The sequence below is a fragment of the Panthera leo genome, chromosome B1 (genome assembly GCF_018350215.1).
Source record: "Panthera leo isolate Ple1 chromosome B1, P.leo_Ple1_pat1.1, whole genome shotgun sequence".
In the NCBI taxonomy this organism is placed as follows: Eukaryota; Metazoa; Chordata; class Mammalia; order Carnivora; family Felidae; genus Panthera; species Panthera leo.
In genome coordinates this window covers 149,655,976-149,682,649 of record NC_056682.1, presented here as the reverse complement: position 1 = coordinate 149,682,649, position 26,674 = coordinate 149,655,976, and the positions used below count along the sequence as shown (strand labels likewise).

The 26,674-nt window shown below is 35.4% G+C and overlaps 1 protein-coding gene across 2 annotated transcripts in view; it reads right to left on the bottom strand.

Annotated features, from left to right (window-relative positions):
* The window catches only part of UBA6 (ubiquitin like modifier activating enzyme 6), a 90,816-nt gene that overhangs the window by 52,095 nt on the left and 12,047 nt on the right, over positions 1-26,674 (bottom strand). The window contains exons 3-7 of one of the 2 annotated variants that reach the window (XM_042936256.1): positions 16,451-16,568; positions 11,515-11,609; positions 10,960-10,988; positions 6,399-6,493; positions 5,749-5,860 (exon numbers count right to left, since the gene is read on the bottom strand). In XM_042936256.1, the coding sequence (XP_042792190.1) occupies positions 5,749-5,860; positions 6,399-6,493; positions 10,960-10,988; positions 11,515-11,578 (300 nt within the window). In that variant the 5' untranslated portion in view covers positions 11,579-11,609; positions 16,451-16,568. The remainder of the gene's footprint in view (positions 1-5,748; positions 5,861-6,398; positions 6,494-10,959; positions 10,989-11,514; positions 11,610-16,450; positions 16,569-26,674) is intronic. The other variant, XM_042936255.1, reaches the window with a different exon arrangement.

The window sequence follows — 26,674 nt, the reverse complement described above, 5'->3', positions numbered from 1 at the left end:
ACTGAACTGCCTGTCTTGCTATTTTGTACTCTGAACTCATCTTCAAAGAGGCTCCATATACTGGAATATACTATGGCTTAGTTGAACATAGATTTCTCTGTAGTTGTTTAGTTTTCTTTCTGTCTGGCATTCCAGGATATTGACAGTAGCTTAGTACTATTTATGTTTTGAATTCCCAGCTTGGGAAATTTTAGATTACAAAGAATTATAAAGTTTATCTCCAAACCTGGGTCAGAATAGGCATATGGTTGTGAATTCCCAGAGGAGATCATTATTTTTTCATCCAGAGCTCAAGAAAAAACAGGCAATCTTGTTCTGAGGTGCAAAGACTGTCCTCATCCACCTTTCACTGAGGGTGTAGTTCTCTGAGGTTCTAACTTTACAAAAAGGGGGTAGGTCTCAATTCCATTTCTCTATCTCATATAAACCTACTTGAGATCTTCGGTTTCTGTGTTACCACTAATTCCTAAGAAATGGGGTTACTGAGATCAGCAACTCCAATGTGAAAGTGACCACAGCAAATAAATAGTTCACTCATCTTCTTTTAGCTACCTATTTATTTTTGGTCTCTGAGCATTTTATTTTGAGCTCAGCTACTCATTTAAAAGACGTCTATCAGGGGTGCATGGGTGGCTCAGTCGGTTAAGTGTCCGTCTTCGGCTCTGGTCATGAACTCCTAGCTCGTGGGTTCAAGTCTCACATTGGACTCTGTGTTGACAGCTCAGAGCCTGAAGCTTGCTTTAGATTCTGTGTCTCCCTCTCTCTCTGCCCCTCCCCTGCTTGCCCTCTGTCTCTCTCTCAAAAATAAACATTAAAAATTTTAAAAAGTCTATCAAAAATCAAATCAGTAATCAAAAAACTCCCAGAAAACAAAGGCCAGGACCAGATGGATTCACAGGCAAAGTCTACCAAACATTTAAAGAAGAGTTAATACCTATTCTTAAACTATTCCAAAAATAGAAGAGGAAGGAAAACTGAAATTCATTCTATAAGGCCAGCATTACTCTGATTCTAAACCAGATAAAAACACTACAAATAAAAAGACAAAACTATAGTCCAAAATCTCTGAGAAACACAGATACAAAAATCTGTAAGAAAATATTATTAGTAAACTGAATTCAACAATACCTTAAAAAACCCGTTCTACCATGATCAGTCGGGATTTATTCTAGGGAAGCAAGGGTGGGGTTCAATATTTATAAATCGATCAAAATTATAAATGATAATTAACAAGAGAAAGAATAAAAACCATATGATCATCTCAATCTCAACAGATGAAGAAAAAGCTTCTGACAAAGTACAATGTCCACTCGTGAATGAAAACTCTGAACAAAGTAGGTTAACAAGTAAAATACCTAAACATAACAAAGGCCATATATAAAAAACCCACAGCTAATATTTTTTACTCAATGGTGAAAAACTGAGAGCTCTCCCTTTAAGATCAGGAATAAGTCAAGCATGCCCACTCTTACCACTTTTATTCAAAATAGCACTGGAAGTCTTAGCTGCAGTTATCATACAAGAAAAAGAAAAGGCAGTCAAACTGGTAAGGAAGAGGTAAAGCAGTCTATTTGCAGATGACATGATACTATAAACAGAAAACCTTAAAGACTCCACCAAAAAAACTACTAGAACTGATAAATGAATTCATTAAAATTACAGGTTACAAAATTAATATACAGAAATCTCGTTTTATACATCAATATAAAGTACCAGAAAGAGAAATTAAGAAAGCAATCCTATTTACAATTGTACCAAAAATAATAAAATACCTAAAAATAAAATTAACCAAGGAGGTAAAATACCTTTACTCTCAAAACTCTGAAACACCGATGAAAGAAATTAAAGACGCAATACAACCAATGGAAAGATATTCCATCCTCATGGATTAGAAGAATTAATATTGCTACAAAGTCCATACTATCCAAAGCAATCTAGAGATTCAATGTAATCCCTATCAAAATACCAACAGCATTTTTCACAGAACTACAACAAATAATACTAAAATTTGTATATAACTACAAAAGACCCCAAATAGCTAAAGCAATCTTTAGAAAGAAGAACAAAGCTAGAGGTATCACAGTCCCAGATTTCAAGATATACTACAAAGCTGTAGAGTCAAAACAGTATGGACACACATAGATCAATGAAACAGAATAGAGATCCCAGAAATAAACCCATGCTTATATGGTCAATTAATCTGCAACAAAGGAGGCAAGAATGTACAGTGGGGAAAAGATAGTTTTCCACAAATGGTGCTGGGAAAACTGGACAGCTACATATGAAAGAATCAAACTGGACCACTTTCTTACACCACACACAAAAATAAACTCAAAATGGATAAAGATCTAAATGTGAAACCTGAAACCATGAAAATCCTGGAAGAGAACACAGGCAGTAATCTCTCCGATATTTACCATAGCAACATTTTCCTAGATATGTCACCTTGGGCAAGGGAAACAAAAGCAAAAATAAATTATTGAGACCATAACAAAATAAAAAGTTTTTGCACAGTGAAGGTAACTATCAACAAATGAAAAGGCAATCTACTAAATAGAAGATATTTGCAAATGATGTATCTGATAAGGTGCTCATATGCAAAGTTTGTAAAGAATTTATACAATGCAACACCAAAATCCCAAATAATCTGATCAAAAACCGAGCAGAGGACCTGAACAGACATTTTTCAAACACATCAGATAGCCAACAGACACATGAAAAGATGTTCAACATCACTCAACATCAGGGAAATGCAAATGAAAACCACAACGAGGTATTTCATCATATTTGTCAAAAATGGGTAGAATCGGGGTGCCTGGGTGGTTCAGTTGGTTAAGCATCTGACTTTGGCTCAGGTCATCACCTAACGGCTGATGCTCTGTATCAGGGCAGGGGAATGCATGGTGGGAATGCAAATTGGTGCAACCACTGTGAAAAACAGTATGGAGGTTCCTCAAAAATTGAAAATAGAAATACCATATGATCCAATAATTCCACTACAGAGTATTTACCCAAAGAAAACAAAAATGCTAGTTTGAAAAAAATATATGAACTCCTGTTTATTGCAGCATTATTTATATTAACCAAGATATGGAAGCAACCCAAGTGTCCATCAACAGATAAATGGATAAAGAAGATGTAATATTTACATGTGATGGAATATTACTCAGTCATAAAAACAAAATAAGATCTTGCCATTTGCAACAACATGGATGGACCTACATAGTATTATGCTAAATGAAAGAAGTCAAAGAAAAATACTATATGATTTCAATTGCAGTTGGAATATAAAACAAATTAACAAAGAAATAAAAAAAAAACCAGACTTCTAAACAGAGAGAACAAAATGGTGGTTGCCAGAGGGGAGATGGTAGAGGGACTAGTGAAATAGGTAAATAGGATTAAGAGGTACAAACTTCCAGTTACAAAATAAGTAAGTCACAAAGATGACAAATACAGCATTGGGAATATAGTTAAAATAGTTTAATAACATTGCTTGGTGATAGATGGCGACTACACTTATCATGGTGAATACTGAGTAATGCACAAAACTGTTCATTCATTACATTGTATACCTGAAATTAACCTAACACTGTGTGTGTGTTAATTATACCTCAATAAAAAATAAAAACATAAAAGGAAGTCTATTACATAAATCTACGTAAGAAGTCTATTACACATCTTTGTAGAAGATGGATTTCAAGTTATCTAGTCCAGAACAGAAGTTTACACTGGTTTTCAAATTGGTGTGACATAATAATAATAAATATACCTTCTGGTCATTATCCAAGGTTCCTGACACATAGCTCCTAAAAACTCTTGCAATTTCCTATAGAAGAGCTATAGAGACATTTTTCATTATGTATTTAGTTTTATCCCAGATCCTGAAATAGCTCCAGAGTGATAAAGGTTAAATAATGATGTCTTTTGTTATTCATAACAAGCCTCTTTTACCCACACCTGAGTTTAGATTAATGAAATAACTTTGAGGCCCCCTAAGAATGGGAGCTGATTGCCAGGGGAACGAACCTTGTGATTTGTGAGTGAGAACTTTCAGCCCTATCTCTTAGACCTCCAGGGAGAGAGGGGCTGGAGACTGACTTAATCACCAAAGGCCAATCATTTAATCATTCATGCTTCCATAATGAAGCCTTCATGAAAACCTCAACTATGGGCTCAGAGAGCTTCCAGATTCATGCCAGGAACATGACATACTTAGAAAGGGCATGGAAGCTCAGCCCCCCTTTTCCATTCATTGCCTTATGCATCTCTTCCATCTGACTGTTCCTTTGTTACAGCTTTTATAATAAACCAGTAATCTAATAAGTAAACGGTCTTCCTGTGTTCTGTGAGCCACTCTGACAAATTAATTGGACCCTAAGAGAGGGACATGGAAACCTCTGATTTATAGCCAGCCCTCAGAGGAACAGGTAACAACCTGGATTTGTGATTGATGTCAGAAAGTGGACAGAGAGGGGCTCTTGTGGGAATGAATCCTTAACTTGTGGGATCCGAAGCTATCTTCTCCAGGTAGATAGTGTCAAAACTGAATTGAACTGTAGGACACTGAAGGTGTCCAAGGAGTTTGGAGAACTGCTTGGTTTGGGGGAAAAACCCACACACATATGGTCACACAGTGTGAAAAGTACTGAGTAGAGGTGAAACACAGGAGTGTTCTTCCCCAAAGGGCAACATCATAATTTAATCACAGAAAATCAGGGTCAACCTAGTTGCTTTTGAAACATCTAAGGTGCTAGGAAATGTTGTTTTTAAAATTTATTCATTTATTTTGAGAGAGAAAGAGAATGAGAAGGGGAGGAGGGGAGGGAGGGAGGGAGGGAGGGAGAGAGAGAATGAGAGAATGAGAGAATGAGAGAATGAGAGAGAGAGAGAGAGAGAGAGAGAGAGAGAGAAGAATCTCAAGCAGGCTCCATGCTGCCAGCAGACAGCTTGATACGGGGCTTGATACCATGAACCATGGGATCATGACCTAAGCTGAAATCAAGAGTCAGACACTTAGAACTGACTGAGTCACCCAAGCAGCCTTTTTCTTTTTTTAAAAAATTTATTTTGAGAAAGAGAGAATTGTTGTTAACTAAAGTTAACCTTAACTAAAGCAGACTGAATGTTGATCCACATATTTTACTTCTGCCATCAGATTATATACTGATTATATATCATCAGCTTATATATCATCCTTTGCCCATGGCCTTCATAAGAGCAGAGTATACCTTCCTGCTCAACTTTGGTCTTGACCATGTGACTTGCTTTGACTAATGAAATATAAATAGAAGTAACATGAATGGAAGATTGAAGTGTGCTTGGATAGTTGGACTTGCCCCTTTACACTTCTTTTATTGGTATGACACCATGTCCTCGGTAGCCTCCTGGTCCCAGAAGAGAGGCATATGGAGAAAAACCCAGGCTCTACAGTTCAAGGTCAGCCTAGAACAGCTGAACTCCAAATGACATGCAGATGGAGGATAAAGAAATAAATACATGTTGCTATAAACCACTGAGTTTTGGGTAGTTTTTATGCACATAACTATGAAAGTAGCTGACTGATATAATGGCTTTGTCAATATCTCAGGCCCTTTCCCTAAAATGGAGCATTTGAAAGGTATTCTAAAGGAAGTATTTTGACCTGCAATTTTTTGCTCTGCTCAACAGACTAGGTTTAATTAGTTACACTACGATAATACTTACAACAATATATATATACATACTAACATAAAATAGAGTACCAACCTGGTATTTATCTAAGAAGGAGAGATCTGTGGTTTCATTTAAAGGAATAGAAGATGATGTGACATGAACATAAGGATTGAGTTCTGCAATATGTTGAAGTACAGCTTCAGCCCTAAAAAAAAAAAAAAAAAAAAAAAAAAAAAAAGGACTTTTACTACTCTTTCATTCAATATATTCAATCCCTCATACCTGGACACTTTGACAACATCAGAGAAACCTGAATGTTAGAAAATTTCAATGGAAATTTAACAAACTGTAGAGGAAGAAAGAAGCTAAGACTTACTTATTTTTATAGACAACTACGCACTCTTGAAATGTAGTATACTGTCACATTCCATAGTAAGCCATACAATCTCAAAGTGTACCCTAGTTCCAACCTCTTCAAGCTTTTTAAGAATAAAGCAATAATAAAGACCTTTAACAAACTTAAAATTCACTTCTAGGTAGCAATGTGAGTGTATTAAAATTTTCACAAATCTAAATAATTAAATAAGTATATGTTAATACTTATTTATCTATGGTGATGTGTTATGGGGATGAGTCAAACAACTATCAATGAGTTAGTGTTTTAGGCACAGAAAATACCCTATGTAATTGTGAGAGTAAAAAAAAAAATTCTATGATAAAACATCAAAATATCTCATCTTCACCTGTTTCTCATATTAACAACATCATCTTCACAGAGAAAGAAGTTGGCTCCTAGATCCCATGCTTGGCATTTTTCTGTATCATGAATGGTAAGTGCCTTCAAAAAAGGGAAAAAAATCTCTGTTAAGGTCAGGGATAAGACAAGGATGCTCACTATCTCCAATTTCATTTACATTGTATCAGAAGTATTATCCAGTGTAATTAGACATAGACAGGAATAGGAAGCTTAAGAATTAGAAAGGATCTAAAGCTGGATTCATTCACAGATGATATGACCATATACATCTGGAAACCCAGGAAAATTAATGGAAAAACTACTTTAAACCATATGAGAATTTCAATTTAGGAAAGTAGCATGTTGTATTAAAATACAATCAAAAGAATTCACATAAACATTTCCAAATGCTCCATGTTCTAAGTAAAAAAAGATAACAACATTTGGAAAGAATATTTTCAACTTGTATCAGAGGACATATCTTACAGAAAAAGGGGCAAAGTATATGAACATGGAGAATACTGAAAAAGAAATGCATATGGCCCTTTAAAATATTTAGGAATGTTCAACTCTACTCAAGAATGAAATATGTTTTCTCATTTATTAGAATGGCATCAATCCAAAAGTTTGACAATATACTTTACTGGAGAGTGACATGAATCAGGCATTCTTATATGTTATTGGTGAGAATGTAAAATAGCATAACCTCAATGGAAAAGAACTTGGTAATCTCTAGTGAAATAACATGTGCTTCTATCCTTGGACATAACAATTCCGCTTTTAAGAATCTATCATAAAGGCACACTGGGAAAGATTAAAAATGATATACGTACAAAAGTATTAACTGCAGCACTACTTGTAATAGAAAAAGACTGAAAATAATTAAAATGTCTACAAGTAAGGAATTGGGTATAATAATATACATCCATGCAATGTATACCTGTACAGCTATAAAAAAATGAAACATATATATTTATCATTAAGGAATAATCCCAGGATATGCTGTTAAGTGATAAAGAGCAAGGTGGAAGAAAGTATGGCACTTTATTTAAGAGAGGCAGCTGAGAGTAAATTTGTATACACAAATATATATAGATTTGCATATCTGTATGCATGTATTTGCTTATATTTCAAAACATGAAAAAAAGGGGGTGACCTAATAAGGGAAGGAGGGAATAGGGTAAAGAGAAGGTAGCCTTACCTGAATAAAGCTTGTTTTATAAATTCTACTTTTTAAAAAAATGTTTATTTTTTGGGAGAGAGAGACAGAGTGCAAGTGGGGTAGGGGCAGAGAGAGAGGGAGATACAGAATCTGAAGTAGGCTCCAGGCTCTGAGCTGTCAGAACATAGCCCGACGTGGGGCTCGAACCATGAACCACAAGATCATGACCTGAGCCGAAGTTAGACATTCAACCGACTAAGCCACCCAGGTGCCCTCATAAATTCTGCTTTGAATTATATAAGTCTCATAATAGTAAAATTTAATTAAATTTAAACGTGATCCCCAGAAATCCAGAGCAAAATGAATGGAGAAAACTATCTACTGAATATGTTGCATAACTACCCAAAGGAATTATTTAAAGTGACTTTAAAAAGTAGTTAATTTGCCTGCCAAATCTAGACAGGATATATCCTAAGGATGAAAAAGAAAAAATTAGGGGTGTCTGGGTAGCTCAGTGGGTTGAGCATCTGACTTTGGCTCAGGCCATGATCTCGTGGTTCATGAGTTTGAGCCCCATAGTGGGTCTGCTGCTATCAGCCTGTCAGCCCAGAGTCCTCTTGGGATCTTCTGTACTCCTCTCTCTCTGACCCTCCCCTGCTCATGCTCTCTCTCTCTCAAAAAATAAATATAATTTTAAAAATAAAATAAAGTTGGGGCACCTGGATGACTCAGTCGGTTGAGCATCCGACTCTGGCTCAGGTCATGATCTCACAGTTCGTGAGTTTAAGCCCCACATTGGGCTCACTGCTGTTAGCCTGTCAGCACAGATCCTGCTTCAGATCCTCTGTCCCCTTCTCTCTGCCCCTCCTCTGCTTGTGCTCTCCCAAAAGATAAGTATTAAAAAAAATAATAAATCATAAATGGTTTTCAATAATTATATTGCTATTAATAATATTAGAACTGCTATGCTGAATCTATATCATAAATAGGTGTAACATAGGATAAAGCAAGTATGTAATTAGGTTCATGTCATTAAGACTCAAACCCTTACAGTAAGAGATAAAGATACAAAATCATAAAATCAAAGAAGTAGATATGCTGTGGTCCTAAACTTGAAACTCAGATATTTCAGTGTTCACTCAGGATGAATGTTCTAGATCTGTCCACTGAAAAGACTTCATCATTAGTGACAAAGACCACTGGGGTTAGGTCAAAAGGACTCAAGAAGTTGAAGAAGATCCTAACAAGCAAAGATGAAACAATTTAAGCATAAATGAGAATAACAACTACACTAGATCAAAACAAATCATGTATGTTTAAATTCATGAGTTCATTATGACGTTCAGGTACAAACAAGCCACACAAGTTCACTAGTCACTGTTAGTGGATGATAGGGAAACCACTGATTTTGAAAACTGGTAAATAAAGGCTGAAAAAAAACCAACAAGTATTTATCTTGCCTTTTGTACAAGTGCAAACTATACTTTAGTGAAACCAAATATGTGAATGGAGAATTGTCTTTCTAAATTATTCCAGCTAATAAATCAAAAAGGACAGAATTAGAATATCATTATCCCTAATAAAATAATGAATCTAGGCAATGATCATTATTATCAGTAATAATCAAAACAAGGACAACAGATTATGATTTCCTCTTGATGAGAAAAATATAAAATCATCTGTGAAACAGTAGTGCCAAAACAATCAAATCTGAACCTGAATCTCTGGATTCAGTTTACAGGAAATCTCTGTACCAGTTTATATGAAATACAAGGGTAGAGGTACATGTAGTAAATGACCTGTTGTTAGTTACAAGTGCATTGTAAGGGTAAATAAATATCAGGGAAGGGAACTATATAGATTAAAAGAAATCAAATTCAGTATATGGACTTTACTTGGATCCTAATTAGAACAAACCAAAAAAAAATTTTCGTACGACATTTGGGAAAATTTGAACTCTAACTAGATATTTGATGACTGATATAGATAGGCTTGTAAGATGGCCCTAATGATTCCCAGTTCCTGGTACTCAGGCCTTTGCATAATTCCTTTTCCATACATTTGTAAACTAGTGAAACTATTTGCTTTTAGCAAATAAGCATAGATAATGAAATGTCACTTCTGAGATTAGGTTGCAAAAGACTGGTTTGTTTTGCTAGTACACTTCCTTTCTAGTCATCTTGTTTAGCTTACTCTGATGAAGCAAACTGCCATATTGTGAGCTGCCTAATGGAGATGATCACATGTCAAGGAACTGAGGGTGATCTCCAACCAAGAGCCAGCAGGGAACTGAGATGGGAACGTGAAGTGGAATGACCTTGCTACTGAATCCTGTCAATCATCATGCGAGCAAGCTTGGGAAGCAGATTATTCCCCTAGCCTGGAGATGACTGCAGCCCTGCCAATGTCATGATTAGAGCCTCATGAAAGACCCTCAAACAGAGGAACCAGCTAAGTTGCACGCAATTCTTGACCCTGAGATAAGTGTTGTTAAGTTGCCAAGTTTTGGGGTAATTTGTTTTCAGCAATAGATAACTAAGACAATGATATTAACAAAATGGTTACATTTTAAGGTGCAAAAATGGCTTTGTGGTTATGCTTTCAAAAGGTACCCTTATCTTTTAGAATTATATACTAAAATATTTAAGAATGATATAATAGGATGTCTGAGTATTATATCAAAATAATTTGGTGGCTGGGGAGCCATGAGGAATGGGAAGGAGATACATGGAACAAATCTGTCCACGAGCATGCAATTGCAGCTGCATGATGTGTACATGGGGTTTTGTTAAAACTATGCTATTTTGGGGATGCCTGGGTGGCTCAGTCTGTTAAGCTTCCAACTCCTGATTTCATCTCGGGTCATGATCTCACCGTTTGTGAATTCAAGCCCTGTGTCAGGCTCTGCGCTGATAGTGCAGAACCTGCTTGGGATTCTCTCTCTCCCACTCTCTCTGCCCTTCCCTGGCTCCTGCTCTCTCAAAAAATAAACAAACTTAAAAAAAAATTCCATTTTCATAAAATTTTGGAATTTTCTAGAATATCTTTTTTTTTTAAAAGAAAAAAATACAGCACTAAAACAATTTTGCTGCTGGGGCACCTGAGTGGCTCAGTCAGTTAAGTGACCTATTCTTGGTTTCAGCTGAGGTCATGATCTTATGATTTGTGGGATTGAGCCCCATGTCAGGCTCTGTGCTGACAGTGTGGAGCCTGCTTTGGATTCTCCGTCTCTCCCTCTTTGCTGGTTGCTCACTCTCTCTCTCAAAATAAATAAACTTAACAAAAAAAAAAGTTTTGCCACTAAATGAAGATGAAAAAACTAAGCCAAAATGTAAGTAATATTACCACTACTGAGGATGGAAAAAAAAATCACAATTATTCTAACCAAGGACATTTATTCACTTACCTTAATTCCTGCAAGAACAAGATTCTTTGCTATAAAGGGAAAAAAAAAAAAAAGAAAAAGAATAGCTTAATATTAGGAATGTATTTTAGATACTCTTCATGGAGCTTGGACACATCTTTAACTGGAGAATTTAACTTTTTTTTTTTTTACTACCAAAGTATAAGTTCCTTAAAAAATACAGATGAACAAAAAGGAAAAAATTAAATTTTCTAAAACCATACCACACAGAAGTAATCACTCTTAAAATTTTATAGTATTATTCTAGACATGTTGTTACAAATATATGTTTGTATGCACTCTATCATAAGTAAGGATACAGAAATGATCATTAATTGCTATTAACATCACAAAGAGAAACAAGAGAGTCATTACTGATTCCTTTAGGAAGAATATAGCAGTATTATGAAACAATGTTGCTGAAAGAACCAAAACAATCTTTTCAAGGTGTTGGATCGAATTCCCTTTATAGGAAATAGTACAAGGGGAAGAAATTAAATTCTTTAACTTATGTTGCTCAAAGTGTAATATAAAATTATGAATAAAAATACTACTTACCAATTTCCAAACCAAGACCACCCATACCACTTAAGAAAACATGGGACTTGGCCATCTTCTGCATTGCTGTGTCTCCAAGAACGTACCTCTGTCGACTATAGGTAAAACACAATAAAAACCAATACATTATTTCACCAAAAGTATCCATCCTTTAAAGTTGTTTGCAAACTAACAGCCTAACAACTAGATCCTGCCCACATACTTGTTTTGGATCACTTGCAGTGTTCAACATTTCTAAATTAATTGCCAAATAGATGACATATTGAGAAAAAAAATGAGTATTTGGCACCACATTCCCTTGTGGCAACAAACAGATGGAGTTGAGTAGGAGTTGCTCTGTTTAGACAAGGAGGACTCTGCTCCAGATTTGCCACAGTTCCCATCCTGGTCCTTTCATTTATTACCTCAGGGGCCACTACAAGCATTTAAGTTTGGTATCTCTGCTTTAAACTTGTCACTGTAAACAGAATTTGAGACCAAAAAAAAAAAAAAAAAAAAATCACCGCTTTTCTTGGAGAGGACTTAAGCAGTTTCAAACATTATTTTATTTTATTTATTTCTTTTTTTAAGTAATATCTCTGTCCATTGTAGGGCTCGAACTCCTGACCCTGAGATCAAGAGTCACATGCTTTATAAACTAAGCCAGCCAGGTGCCCTGGAACATTATTTTAAAGTATAAATACTGATAAAGCATGTAAGTGATCTTGTTAAGCCATCCATCCTAATAGCCACAGGCAGCATTACAATGGGAATTTCAAAAAATACACATTGGCTATTTTAAAAAATTAGATACAATAATAAAGCCAAAAAAGAAAGTTTATCTGAAAGAACAGTGATAAACTTGATGATTAAGTTACTGAAGATAATGTACATTCTAGTGGATTCTGACAAAAATCATTGGAAGGATGAGTTCAGTATAAATAAATGAACCCTTTGGTTTACAAATATTTCTTTTGGAATTCACAACATACACGCTAGTTTAATGTATGTTTGCTTAGTATACAGATGTTTGATTAATTTTCATATTTTAGCTATTTATATTCAATATACAAGTCTGAAAAGGGGTTTCTTGTCTAGTCAGAAGAAACTTTATAAACACAAGCTGTCATTTCCTTCCATATTCCTACAAAATATAATAAAACCTAGACTTTTCTTTTTAAATCAGTACTTACCATTTATTTCAGAGATCAAAACTATTATTATTATTATTATTCATCAAATATTTGCTGAACACCTACTATAGTATGTATGGAATAGTGTATTATATAGTCTTGCCAACCTTATTTGTGTTCCCCTAAACAATATACTTAAGTTTTGTCTGTTTTGGAAATTCACATAAAAGGGAGCATTTTGAATGGTGTCTTCTGTGTCATCCCTCTTTTGAATGAAATTGAATTTATGAGATTTATTTATTATCAATGCATGTAGCTATTAGTTTTCAGTTGTTTTAGTCTATTGTATTATACTATCCTACTGTAATAACACACCATAATTTAACCATTCTATAGCTTTGTAGCATGATTATTTATTATTTTTTTAGTAATCTCTACACCTAACATGGGGCTCAAACTCACAACCCCAAGATCAAGAGTTGCATGCTCTTCCACCTGAGCCACCTACGCACCCCTGCTATTCTATAGTTTTGGACAGTTATAGTGAGCTATGAACATTACTTTTTTTTTTAATGTTTATTTATTTTTGAGAGACAGAAAGAGAGAGAGCAAGCAGGGAAAGGGCAGAGAGAATCGTGAAATCATGACCTGAGCCAAAGTTAGACACTTAACCGACTGAGCCACCCAGGTGCCCGAGACTATAAACATTCTTACATATGTCTCATGAAACACAAGTGTATACAGCAGTTTCTATAAATATATATAGCATAAATCTAGGAGAGGAAATGCAGGGATAACTTTACTATCTAATGCCAAACTTTTCCCAAAGTATACCAAATAACTGTCCTGCAGTATACTGAAGCTCGTGTAGTTTCACATCCTTAATGTGCAGGAAAAAGTTAACATGAATAGGGCTAGCCCTTGGCTGGTGTCTTCTATTTTGTTTTTTCCTAATTTCCTAAAATAATAACTCATCAGTTTTCAGGTTTTCTTTCCTAAAATATACATGTAAAACTTTAACTGATCTTAAAGAGCATTCCAAATTTTGATACATAGTACTTCATGATTATTTTCTGGTTTTAATTATGATTCTTTTTTGATTTACAGGTTAATCTGAAGTTTATTTTAAAATTTCTAATTACATGGGGAATATTCTATTTATCTCTTATGTTAACTTCTAGCCTGAATGCATTGTGAAAACAAATTACAATCTATATGATTTCATTTTTTAATATTTGAGAATTTTTTTAGTCAATTTTGCAAATGTTCCATGTGTTCTTTTTTTATTTAGTTAGTTAACATAGAGTGCAACATTGGTTTCAGGAGTAGAATTCAGTGATTTATCACTTACATACAACACCCAAGTGATCATCACAAGTGCTGTCCTTAATACATATCACCCATCCACCACCCTTCATCAACCCTCAGTTCGTTCTCTATTGTTGACTCTCTTGTGGTTCGTTTCCCTCTACAGTAGGAAAATGACATTGGTTGTTGTTTTACAGTTGGTTAGAAACAGCATTCTTTACACGTGCATTATAGTAATTTTAATAACCATGTTGAAGACCTCTATACTCATTCTGATTTTTTTGTCTGCTTGTTCTCTTGATTAGTAAAAGCAACATTTAAATCCCTCCACCAATATGACAGTAAATATGTCTATTCTTGTATATCAATACCTAAACAGTGCTGACATGTAGGAAAAACTGCTAACATTGAGTGTTTATTATGCGCCACATTGTTTTAATGTTTTACTTGTATTAACTAATTTAATCCTCACAAAAATTCTATAAGTTCTATCATATTCCCATTTATACAGAGAGGAAAACTTAAGCACAGAGAAATTAAGTAATTTAATTTAAGTACTTTAAAAATAGTGGATATAAGTTTCAATCCAGACAGTTTGGCCTTGGCATTCATACTTTTTTTTTTTTTAATGTTTATTTAGTTTTGAGAGAGATCACAAGTGGGAGAGGGGTAGAGGGGGACAGAGGATCTGAAGTGGGTTCTATGAGTCCAATGTGGGGCTCGAACTCATGAACCGTGAGATCATGACTTGAGCCAAAGTCAGATGCTCAACCAACTGAGCCACCCAGGCACCCAAGCATCCATACTATGGCATCCATACTATGCCACACTGCAAGTTGATTAAGAAAGTCAAATGTTTCTGGGGTACCTGGGTGGCTCAGTTGATTAAGCGTCTGACTTTGGCTCAGGTCATGATCTTGCAGTCTGTGAGTTCGAGCCCCACATCGAGCTCTGTGCGGACAGCTCAGAGCCTGGAGCTCAAAGCCTGGAGCTCAGAGCCTGGAGCTTGCTTCAGATTCTGTCTCCCTCTCTCTCTGCCACTCCCCTGCTCACACTCTATCTCAAAAAACAAAAATAAATTAAAAAAATAAAAAAGAAAAAGAAAAAAAGAAAAAAAAAAACTCAGTTCCCTGACCTAACTCTTCCTTACCCAGAATTCTATACACTGAAGGCAACCAATCTGAATTTTTTTGTTTCTTCTAATATTTACACCCCTTTTTTTCAATAATATGTTTCTACTTCTATTTCTTGATTTTTCTGTTTTACATATAACCTATTAACTTCCTACTAACATGACTAATCTTTCTGTAATACAAATCTGGTCAAATTATTCTCCTAGTTTAAAAATTCCAATGGTTTCCTATTTCCCTTTGATTAAGTCCAGATACTAATATTAGCCACAAGGCCATTCATAATCCAGTCTCTGTTTGGCTCTCTAGTCTTATCTTTAGTCACTCCTCCATCAAACTCCATGTTCCAGGAATACTAAAGGTTTTTAGTTCCACAAACGTGGTATGCTGTCTTTGGCCAATAGACATTTTTCTGGGGCATTCCTCTTCCTCAATATTTTATTCCTGAAAAATTCCTACTCATCCTCCGGTCTCAGCTTATACATGATTTTCCACCATGATGTGTCCCACAACACCACTAAACTTCTTCAATACAGTGTTGGACATCTTTTATGTGCATCCATGACATCCTACATTCAATCTATTACAACATTTACCACAATGTATTTTCACTACTTTTCTATTTTTCCTAGGAGATTGTAGCTTCCTTAAGGCAGGGCGTTTGCTTTATTTACTATTGTTTTTTCAGTGGTCAACAGGGTCTGACAAACTATAGACACACAAAAACAACTTGCTAATTTAATGAAATGAATTGGCACATAAGAACAAGAACAACACGTTTATGCGCTACCTAGCAGAGAACCTGAATTCTTTTTTCTATATTCAGAGTCACAGGAACTACTTAAAAAATGTTGTTTTTTTTTTTTATCTCAGACTTGTTCTCATGTATTATTTTTAAGATTACTTAGGTAAATAATGAATAGCCACGACACAAATGTGGTTGTAATACAGACAAAAGGATAACACAAAGATATATAAACCAAAGTTTTTCAAAGAATCATAAATTCTCAGACAGATTCTCAGCAGTCACCTAAATCACCTATGTTTTCAATGTTTGACCACCAAGAGGAAGGGTACTAATTAAATACCTATTTTGTCCTAGGCAATGTCAGGGTACTCGGTAATTGACACTTAATTCTATGAAGTTCATATTGTTAATAAGTGCACAGATGGGATTTAAAGAGCCTAGAGTATAACCTCACATCCAGCACTGTTATGTTATAGCTTATTCTATTAAGTGGATACCTAACGTATCAGTGAAAGTGTCCAGCAGAAAGAAATTATCAAGGCTATCTACTCTACTCTTAGCCTTATTCACTAAAGATTCTCCTTTTTATGATGGTATGATATCTTCCTACAATTTTCACCCACTATTCCTAATTTTACCTCCTTGGGGCCAAAGGGAACTCCTCTAATCCCTCTTCAATGTGACAGCCCTCCAAACATTTGAAGATGGTATTCAGGTTCCACAGTCTTCTTTCTCCAGGCTAAACATCTCCAGTTCCTTAAACAATTCCAAACATGACATCATTTTGAGTCCCCCTCAACACTCTAATCAATTTCTTCTGGATGTTATTTCAATTATCTTCGTCACGCATTCATAAATTGATTAAAATATCTATCTCAAGCCAGGCACTGGCACTGTGTAGGAGCCATAATAATAACAACCTCATATGGATACTATGAGGATTAAATTAAGTAAGATAAAATATATGAAATACCTAGCAGAATGAATCAAATAATTCATTATTAAGTACTATATAAAGAAGTACTGGAAACTAAGGAAACATGAAATATGGAAGAGGGGGTAATTATTTCTATCAGCGTAGGTCATGGGAAGCTTCCCAGATGAGCTTCATCCATGTTGAATTCTGAAGACTTAACAGGAGTTAAAAAAATAATCAAAAAAGGAGAGGCATTCTATGACAGGAAAAAAGAAAAGCATGAAAAAGAATGGCATATAAGAGATACATAATAAATACATTAAGACTTCCACTTCTGGCTATGGTGAAGTAACAGGACCAGATTTATCTTCTGCTTGCCTTAAACAACTGAAAACTTGACAATATAAGTGAAACAACAAATTTTCAGACACTAAACAACAGGCAACTCAGGACAGTAATCTCAGAGAAGAAAAGCAAATGGGGGAGCTTTATGAATGCCCTAGCTATTGCCAAGAGAGTTTCCAGGCTGCAGTGCAGGAAGAGGAACCCAAACAGAGCTTGGTAATCTCCCTGAATTGAAGACACAGGACTGTGAATTCAAGAAAGCTAAAATTTGAAAGCAGAGAGATGCACAAAGAGAAGAGAGATCTGTAGAAGTCTTGAGTCTCTGGCTGAGTAAGATCAGCAAATGTATATGAGGAAACAGCCCCAAGCTAGAAAGAACTACCTGAAAAGAGTTGGTGAAACAAGGAAGGTTGTTTAAACAGACCCAGAAATACTTTGTGTTCTTCTCCAGTCAAGTGGAAAATTTGGATAGAATGCTCAGAAGGATTTTATATTAACAGTGGGGAAAAATTAGCCTCAGACTCAAGTCTCCTCTAATCTTACCTGACAAGGCTTAAAAGCAAGCTTTGAAAAAATAAAACTGTTTTCAAGTAATTTAACTATGTCTGTCAACAAAGCTGAAGAATATTTAAAAGAATTCCAAATAAATGCAGCACCCAAAAAGGTAAAATTCACAATGTCTGGCATACATTAAAAAATTACCAGTTATGCAAAGTAGAGAAATACAACTCATAATGAATAATAAAATTGACAATACGACAGACAGGAATGACACAGATGATAGACTTTGTAGATTAATACACTGAAATAATTATAAATATAATTCATATGCTCAAGAAGGCAAGGGAAAGCATGAGCAGCAAAACTTCTAGGGATGAAAACCACTAAATCTAAGATGAAAAAATACACTGGATGGAATTAATAACTCAACTCTGCAGAAGTGAACTTAAAGATACAAAAGAAATTTTCCAAAATGAAACAGATTGGAAAAAAACACCAAAACCCCAGAGCATAAGTGAATTGTTGGACAACTTCACTTGGTCTAATATACGTGAAATTAGAGTCCCTGAAAGAGATTGGGGAAAAAGAGAGATAAAAATATGTTTAAAGAGGGGCGCCTGGGTGGCTCAGTTGGTTGAGCGTCCGACTTCAGCTCAGGTCATGATCTCATACTCCGTGAGTTCGAGCCCCGCATCGGGCTCTGGGCTGATGGCTCAGAGCCTGGAGCCTGCTTCCGATTCTGTGTCTCCCTCTCTCTCTGACCCTCCCCCGTTCATGCTCTGTCTCAAAAATAAATAAACATTAAAAAAAAAAAATATGTTTAAAGAACTAATGGCCAAAATTTTTCCAGGAATACAATCAACTCACAGACCACAATGTAAACAAATTCAAGAATAAGAAATATGAAAACTACAAGAAGGCATATCATAATTGTTTAAAGCAAGATGAAGAGAAAATATTAAAAGTAATCAAGGAAAAATAGGGCACATTATTTACAGAAGAAAGAATGACAGTTGACTTTCTCCCAGGAAGCACAACAAATTAAACAGTGACCCAACATTATTAAAGCACTGAAAGTAAAAAAAAATTGTCAATCTGGAATTCTATATTCAATTACAAATAAGAAAGTATAAAGACTTTTCTAGACATATAAAAGTTGAAAGAATTCATTGCTGGCAGACCTTCACAGAAAGAAATATTACACTAAATCCTCAGGCAGACGGAATACTATACTAACTGGAAATTTAACTTACACAAAGGAATAGAGAATACCAGAAATGACAAATATGTGAATAAATATAAATGTAAATGGTGTTAACACTCCAATTAAAAGACAAAGATTGGAAGACTGAATAAAAACAAAAACCCAACTATATTGTATCTACAAGAAGCCAAATTTAAATACATAAACAAGAATAAAAGAGTATAAAAAGACAGACCATGCTACCTAAAATCAAGAGAAAACTGGATTGGTTGTATTAATATTGACAAATACATTTTATTTTTATTTAGTTATTTAAAAATTTTTTGTGGGTGTGTTTATTTATTTTTGAGAGAGAGAGCACAAACAGGGGAGGGGCAGAGAGAGAGGGAGACACAGAATCCAAAGCAGGCTCCAGGCTCTGAGCTGTCAGTACAGAGCCTGACATGGGGCTTGAACCCACAAATGGTGAGATCATGACCTGAGCCGAAGTCAGATGCTTAACCGACTGAGCAACCCAGGTGCCCCTTGACAAATACATTTTAGAGCAAAGAAAACTATCAGGATAAAGAAGGCCGTTTCATAATGATAAAAGGGTCAGGATATTAAGAGCACAGAACAACTCTAAAGGCTTATGCACTAATAATAGAGGTTCAAACTACGCAAAGCAAAAACTGAAATGAGAAATGTTCAAACACAAAATGACAACACCCCTTTTTCAATAATTGGTATAAAGACTAGACAGAAAATCAGTAATGATATAGAATACTTGAAAAACACTATCAATTTGACCTAACTGACATGGATAGGACAATCCAACCATAACAGAATACACATTCTTTTCAAATGCACACAGAACAATGACAAGGTAGATCAATCTTTGTAGGAAAACACAAAAATAAATAGGTCATAAAAAGTTGTATCCACTGACAGCAGAAGAATTAAATTAGAGATCAACAACAGAAAAATCTCTGAAAAATCTCTCAGTATTTGAAGTCAAATAATAACACTTCTAAATGACCTATGAGTCAAAAAAATAAGAAAAAAAAGTTATAAAATTTTCTGAACTGAATGAAAACAAAGACATATCTGTGAGACACGTACACTGTAGTGTTTAGAGGGACATTTTAGGCATGAAATGCGCATATTACTAAAGAATAAAGGTCTCAAAAATCAAGGATCTCAACTTATACTCTAAGAAAAAGAACATCACATCAACAAAGAAAGGATAAAAACCAAATGATCATTTCAACAGATGCAGAAAAAGCATTTAACAAAACACAACATCCATTCATGATAAACAAACTACATTTGGAAGGAACATATGTAACATAATAAACACAACACACTTAACTCACTTAACATACTAAAGGCCTTATATCCAAAACCCACAGTGAACATCTTATTTGATGGGGAAAAAACTAAGAGTTTTCCCCCTAAGGTCAGGAATAAGACAAGGATATCCACTCTGACCACTTTTATTCAACATAGTACTAAAAGTCATAGCCACAGCAATCAGACAACAAAAGAAATAAAAGGCATTCAGACTGGTAAGAAGTAAAACTTTCACTATTTGCAGATGACATGATACTATACACAGAAAACCCTAAAGACTTCACCAAAAAACTATTAGAACTGATAAATGAATTCTGTAAAATCTCAGAATACAAAATTGATATACAGAAATCTGTTGCATTTCTATATACCAATAATGAAGCACTAGAAAGAAAAATTAAGAAAAATAATCCCATTTATAACTGCACCAAAAATAATAAAATACCTAGGAATAAACTTAACCAGAGGTGAAAGAACTGTACTCTGACAAGTATAAAACACTGATGAAAGAAACTGAAATTAGTCAAAGACATCCCATAGTCCTGGATTGAAAGAACAAATACTGTTAAAATGTCTATACTCCCCAAAGCAATCTACAGATTTAGATTCCCTATCAAAATACCAACTGCATTTTTCACAGAACTAGAACAAACAATCCTAAAATTTGTATGGAACCACAAAAGACCCTGAAAAGCCAAAGCAATCCTGAAATAGGAAAAAAAAATTCCAGACTTCCAAGTTGTTTTACAAAGCTGCAGTAATCAAACCGTATGGTACTGGCACAAAAACACATGGATCAAAGGAATAGAACAGAAAACCCAAAAGTAAACTCACAATTATTTTATCAGTTAATCTTCAACAAAAGAGGGAAGAATATACAATGGGAAAAAGACAGTCTCTTCAATAAAATGTGTTGGGAAAACTGGACAGCAACATGCAAAACAATGAAACTGGACCACTTTCTTATACCATATACAAAAATAAATTCAAAGTGGATTAAAGAACTAAATGTGAGACCTGAAACTATAAAAATCCTAGAAGAGAGTATAGGCAGTAATGTTTCTGACATCAGTTGTAGGAACATTCTTCTAGATCTGTCTCCTGAGGCAAAGGAAATAAAAGCAAATATAAACTACTGGAACTACAACAAAATAAAAAGCTTTTGCACAGTGAAGGAAATAATCAACAAAACTAAAAAGCAACCTACTGGGTGGGACAAGATATTTGCAAATGATATATATGACAAAGGGCTAATATCTAAAATATATAAATAACTTATATAACCCAACACCCAAAAACAATCCAATTAAAAAATGGGCAGAGGACATTAACAGACATTTCTCCAAAGACAACACACAGATGGTTAACAGACACATGAAAAGATGCTCAACATCACTTATCATCAGCAAAATGCAAAGAAAACTATCAGGAATGCAAAGAAAACCACAATGAAATATCACCTCACACCTGTCAGAATAGCTAAAATCAAAAACCAAGAAATATCAAGTGTTGGTGAGGATGTGGAGAAAAAGAAACCCTGTGCACTGTTTGTGGGAATGCAAACTGGTGCAACTACTATGGAGAACAGTATGGAGGTTCCTCAAAAAAGGAAAAATAGAACTACTCTATGATCTGGTAATCACACTACCAGGTATTTACCCATAAAATACAAAAACACTAATTCAAAGGAATTCATGCACCTCTATGTTTCTTGCAGCATTATTTACAATAGCCAAATTATGGAAGCACCCCAAATGTCTATGGATAGATGAATGGATAAAGATGTGGTACATAAATATAATGGGATATTACTCAACCATGAAAAATGAAATCATGCCATTTCCTACAACATGGATGAAGCTAGAGTATAATGTTAAGCAGAAGAAGACAGAGAAAGACAAATACCATATGGTATCACTCATGTGGAATTTAAGAAACAAAACAAAGGAGACTATGGAGAACAAACTGATGGTTACCAGAAGGGAGGTGGGATGGGGAGACGGGTGAAGTAAGTGATAGGGATTAAAGAGTACACTTATCCTGATGAGCACTGAGAAATGAATAGAATTGTTGGATCACTATACTGTGCACCCGAAACTAATATAACACTGTATGTTAACTATACTTGAATTTAAGTAAAAAACTTAATAAAAAAAGAAATTAGAAAAAGAAAAGCAAATTAAAAGGTTTTTTTTGTTGTTGTTTTAATGTTTATTTATTTTTGAGAGAGACAGAGACAGAATACAAGTGAGTTGGGGCAGAAAGACAGGGAGGCACACAATCCGAAGCACGCTCCATACAGAATCTGAAGCAGGCTCCAGGCTCCAAGCTGTCAGCACAGAGCCCGACATGGGGCTTGAACTCACGAGCTGTGAGATCATGACCTAAGCCAAATTCAAACGTTCAACCAACTGAGCCACCCAGGTGCCCCAAGAAAAGCAAATTAATATCAAAGTAAGCAGAAGGAAAATCCCAAAAAGAACAGAAATCACTGAGGTACAAAACAGAAAAAATAATATGGAAAATCAATTAAACTAAAAGCTGATTCTTTTCAAAATTAAATAAAATCGATAAACTTTTAGCCAGAATGAACAGGGAAATAGAGAAGACAGAAAAATTATCAATAACAGAAATGGGTGAAGGAACATCATTTCAGATTCTACAGACATAAGAAAGGGTATTCAGGGGTGCTTGGGTGGCTCACTAGGTTAGGTGTCTGACTTCAACTCAGGTCATGATCTTCCGGTTTGTGAGTTTGAGCCCCGTGTCAGGCTCTGTGCTGATAGCTCAGAGCCTGGAGCCTGCTTCGGATTCTGTGTCTCCCTCTCTCTCTCTGCCCCTCCCCCACTCACACTCTGTCTCTCTCTCAAAAATAAACATTAAAAATTTTTTAAATAAAAAAAAAGGGTATTCAGGGAAAATTACAAACAATTTTATGCAACTAAATTAAATCACTAAGTTACAAACATACTCTCCAAAAGAGACAAACTATTGAAGCTCAATCAAAAAGAAATGCAGTTGACCCTTAAGCAATGTTAGGTTAGGGGCACTAACCTTCCGCACAGGCAAAGTTCTGTGTATAGGGGCGCCTGGGTGGCTCAGTCGGTTGAGAGTCCGACTTCGGCTCAGGTCATGATCTCATGGTTTGTGAGTCCAAACCCCGCATCAGGCTCTGTGCTGACAGCTCAGAGCCTGGAGCCTGCTTCTGATTCTGTGTCTCCCTCTCTCTCTCTTCCCCTCTCCCACTCATGCTCTGTCTCTCTCTGTCTCAGAAATAAATAAACATTAAAAAAAATTTTTTTTTTAAATCTGTGTATAACTCTGGCTCAAAAAAACCTCAAGTAATAATAGCCTACTCTTAATTGGAAGCTTTACCAATAATGTTTGTATGTTTAATGTATTATATGCTGTATTCTCAAAATGAAGTGAGGTACAGAAAATGTTATTAATAAGGAAAATGCATTTACGGTACTGTACTATATTTGATACTGTAAATTATCATCAGCTCTTTACAAGATGAATCATCTGTCAGTATCTATATCAATATTGTCTATCATGATACAAAACACTGTAGATGTTATATGTATTACCAACACTATACATTAAAAATGAAAAAATGTAAAAAAGAATCCATATTTATTTATAGTTTTAACAATCCATGTACTGAAAACAAAGCAGCAGCAATAGGACTGTTTTGGAAGCCTAGGGTAACTGATTCAATCAGTTCTTGGTAGCCTAGCTTATACACTAATGAATAAATCTTTACAAAATTTTTATGGCATATATACTATAGTCATCCACCTACACAGTAATGGAAACATTGTTACATTTTCTAAAAAAAACACTTACTGGTAATGAGAAGCTGATAAACAGTTTCTCCAATGATGGGGGGGGGGGGCATACTGTACAAGTAATGCAATTCTTTGAAAGCAAAAACATATACAACAATCAGAAAACACATTAATTTTACATTAAATATTCACTTCGTGCCTACGTAAGGATAGGCTATCCACGTCTATGAGTCTTGCACATGATGTTCTACACAATGAGTACAATGAATACAATGAGACAAATGATAATGACAATGACACAAAAATCTCTCATACAGTTCTTGCTGTACAGTTACTCATTTTTCATATGAAGACACACTCATATACAACAAATCAATTTATTAACTATACAGGATGGTGATCATTTACTAGTCATTAAGTGGAAGCAGATCATAAGGGTCTTCATCATTGTCATCTTCACAATGAATATGAGGGAGGAAGAGGGGTGGTCTTGCTATCTTAGGGTAGCAGAGGTGGAGGAGGGGAAAGAGTAGGCAAGAGATAAAACCACACTCAGTGTAACTTTATGGAAATACATCATGATTTGTCTGACTTTTTTGCTTTTTCATTTCTCTAAATATGTCTTTACATGGTACCAATCCTTCCACAATTTCCTTTAGTTTCAGTGCCTGTATCATAGAAGGGTCCATTTTGTAAGTAAAAGAAGTCAAAAGCAGTCTTGAATAATCAGAACCTTTCTGCTCGATTGTCTAAGGTCAAATTTATTTTCTGTATGTGCTTCTTCTACATCTTTTTCCACATCAATCTGGCACTGTTCTGGAAGCACTCTCCTCCATTAAGTCATTTTCTGTTAATTCCTCTTGTGTGGTATCTATTAGCTCCTGAATTTCTCCAAAATCTGTACCTTGAAGCCTATTACATCCCCCATCCTGTCCTTTTCAACCATATCTAAAATCACATTTTTAAAAAAATATTTATTTTGATAGAGAGAGCGCGTGCATACACAAGTTCGGAAAGGGGCAGAGAGAGACAGAAAGAATCCCAAGCAGGCTCCGTGCTGTCAGCACAGAGCCCCAGGTGGGGCTTGATCTCACAGACTGTGAGATCATGACCCGAGCCGAAATCAAGAGTCAGACACTTAACCAACTGAGCCACCCAGGCGCCCCCTACAGTCTTTTTCTTAATTTCCTTGATTGGCTCTGTCATAAATCCTGTGAAGTCATGTACTGTATCTACACACACTTTTCTCCAGTAGGAATTTACTGTTTAGGCTTGATGGCTCTCGTTTCTTTTTCTATAACAATATCTTCAATGCTATAATCCTTCCAGGCTTTCATGATGTTCTGTCAAGGTTCTCTTCTATAACAGTAATAATCTTTTCATTAGAGTACCAGGTGTAATGAGCCTTAAAGGTCCTTATGACTCCCTGATCTAGAGGCTGAATTGGAGACGTTGTGTTTGGGGGCAAGTAGCCCACTTTGATGCCTTTTGTACTGAACTCATAGGGTTCTGGGTGGCCAAGGGCATTGTCCAATATCAAAAGAACTTTAAAAGACAGTCCCTTACTGGCAAAGTACTTTCTGACTTCAGGGACAAAGCATCAATGGAACCAATCCAGAATAAGGGGTTTCACTGACCAGGCTTTCTTGTTGTACAACCAAAAGATTCGCAGCTGGTGTTTATTTTCTCCCTTCAAGGCTCAAGGGGTTTGCTTAGCAGCTTCATAGGTAAGGTCAGTCCTGATCATTAACCCAACTGCATTTGCACAAAACAGCAGAGTTAGCCTATTCCTTCTTGCCTTAAATCCTGGTGCCTGTTTCCCTTCCTTACTAATAATGTTCTCTGTGGCATTTTTCTTCCAGAATACGACACTTTAATCTGCATTAGGAACCTGTTCAGGTAGATATTCTTTTTCCACAGTGATCTTCTTAATTAATGGCATCTGGGAACTCAACTTCTGCCTCTTGTTCAGCAAGTGCTTCTCTTGTTATCTTTACATTTTTTAAGCCAAATCTCTTTCTAAATTATCAAACTATTCTTTGCTGGCATTAAATTCTCTAGCTGTATATCACTTACCTTCGTTTTGCTTTAAGTTGTGTTATAATGACTTTGCTTTTTATATTAGTCATATTAGAGTGCACAGGCATGCTTTTCTTAGAGCAACTCCTACCCACATAAAAGTTGCATTTTCAATATGAGATAAAAAGGTACTTTGCAAAAAGTGCAAGGTTTTTGTGCCTGCTGGTATAGCTGCAGCTTCAGCAATTTCCTTTTTTTTTTTACAATGATCCTTATGCTGCATTTACGTATCTTGAAATGGCAGGCAACCACAGCTGCAGACCTCAATTTATGGTATATATCTCAAGTAATGCAACTTTTTCTTGTAATGTCATGACTTTTCTCTACTTCTAGAGAGCACTTGTGGCATCATTAGTGGCACTCTGAAGGAGTCACAGTCTTATTCAAGGTTTATAGTATTCCACTAAACATGCTGAAAAATACGTGAGAACTTCAAGATCACTTTTTGAGATACACAATTTACTGCAGAGAGAAACTGCTCAGAGATGACTAACATCACATGTTGTTTACTTGCCAACGCTTCAGCTCATTACAATAGCAACAGGAGGTTGCTACAAAAATCATTACGATAGTATGCACTACAGTTAATTTCATGCAGTTTTGATTTTTTAAACTTTAATTCTAATTCCCATTAGGTAATACAGTGTTATATTAGTTACACAGTTAAGATTTAATACTTCCATTCTTACGTTGT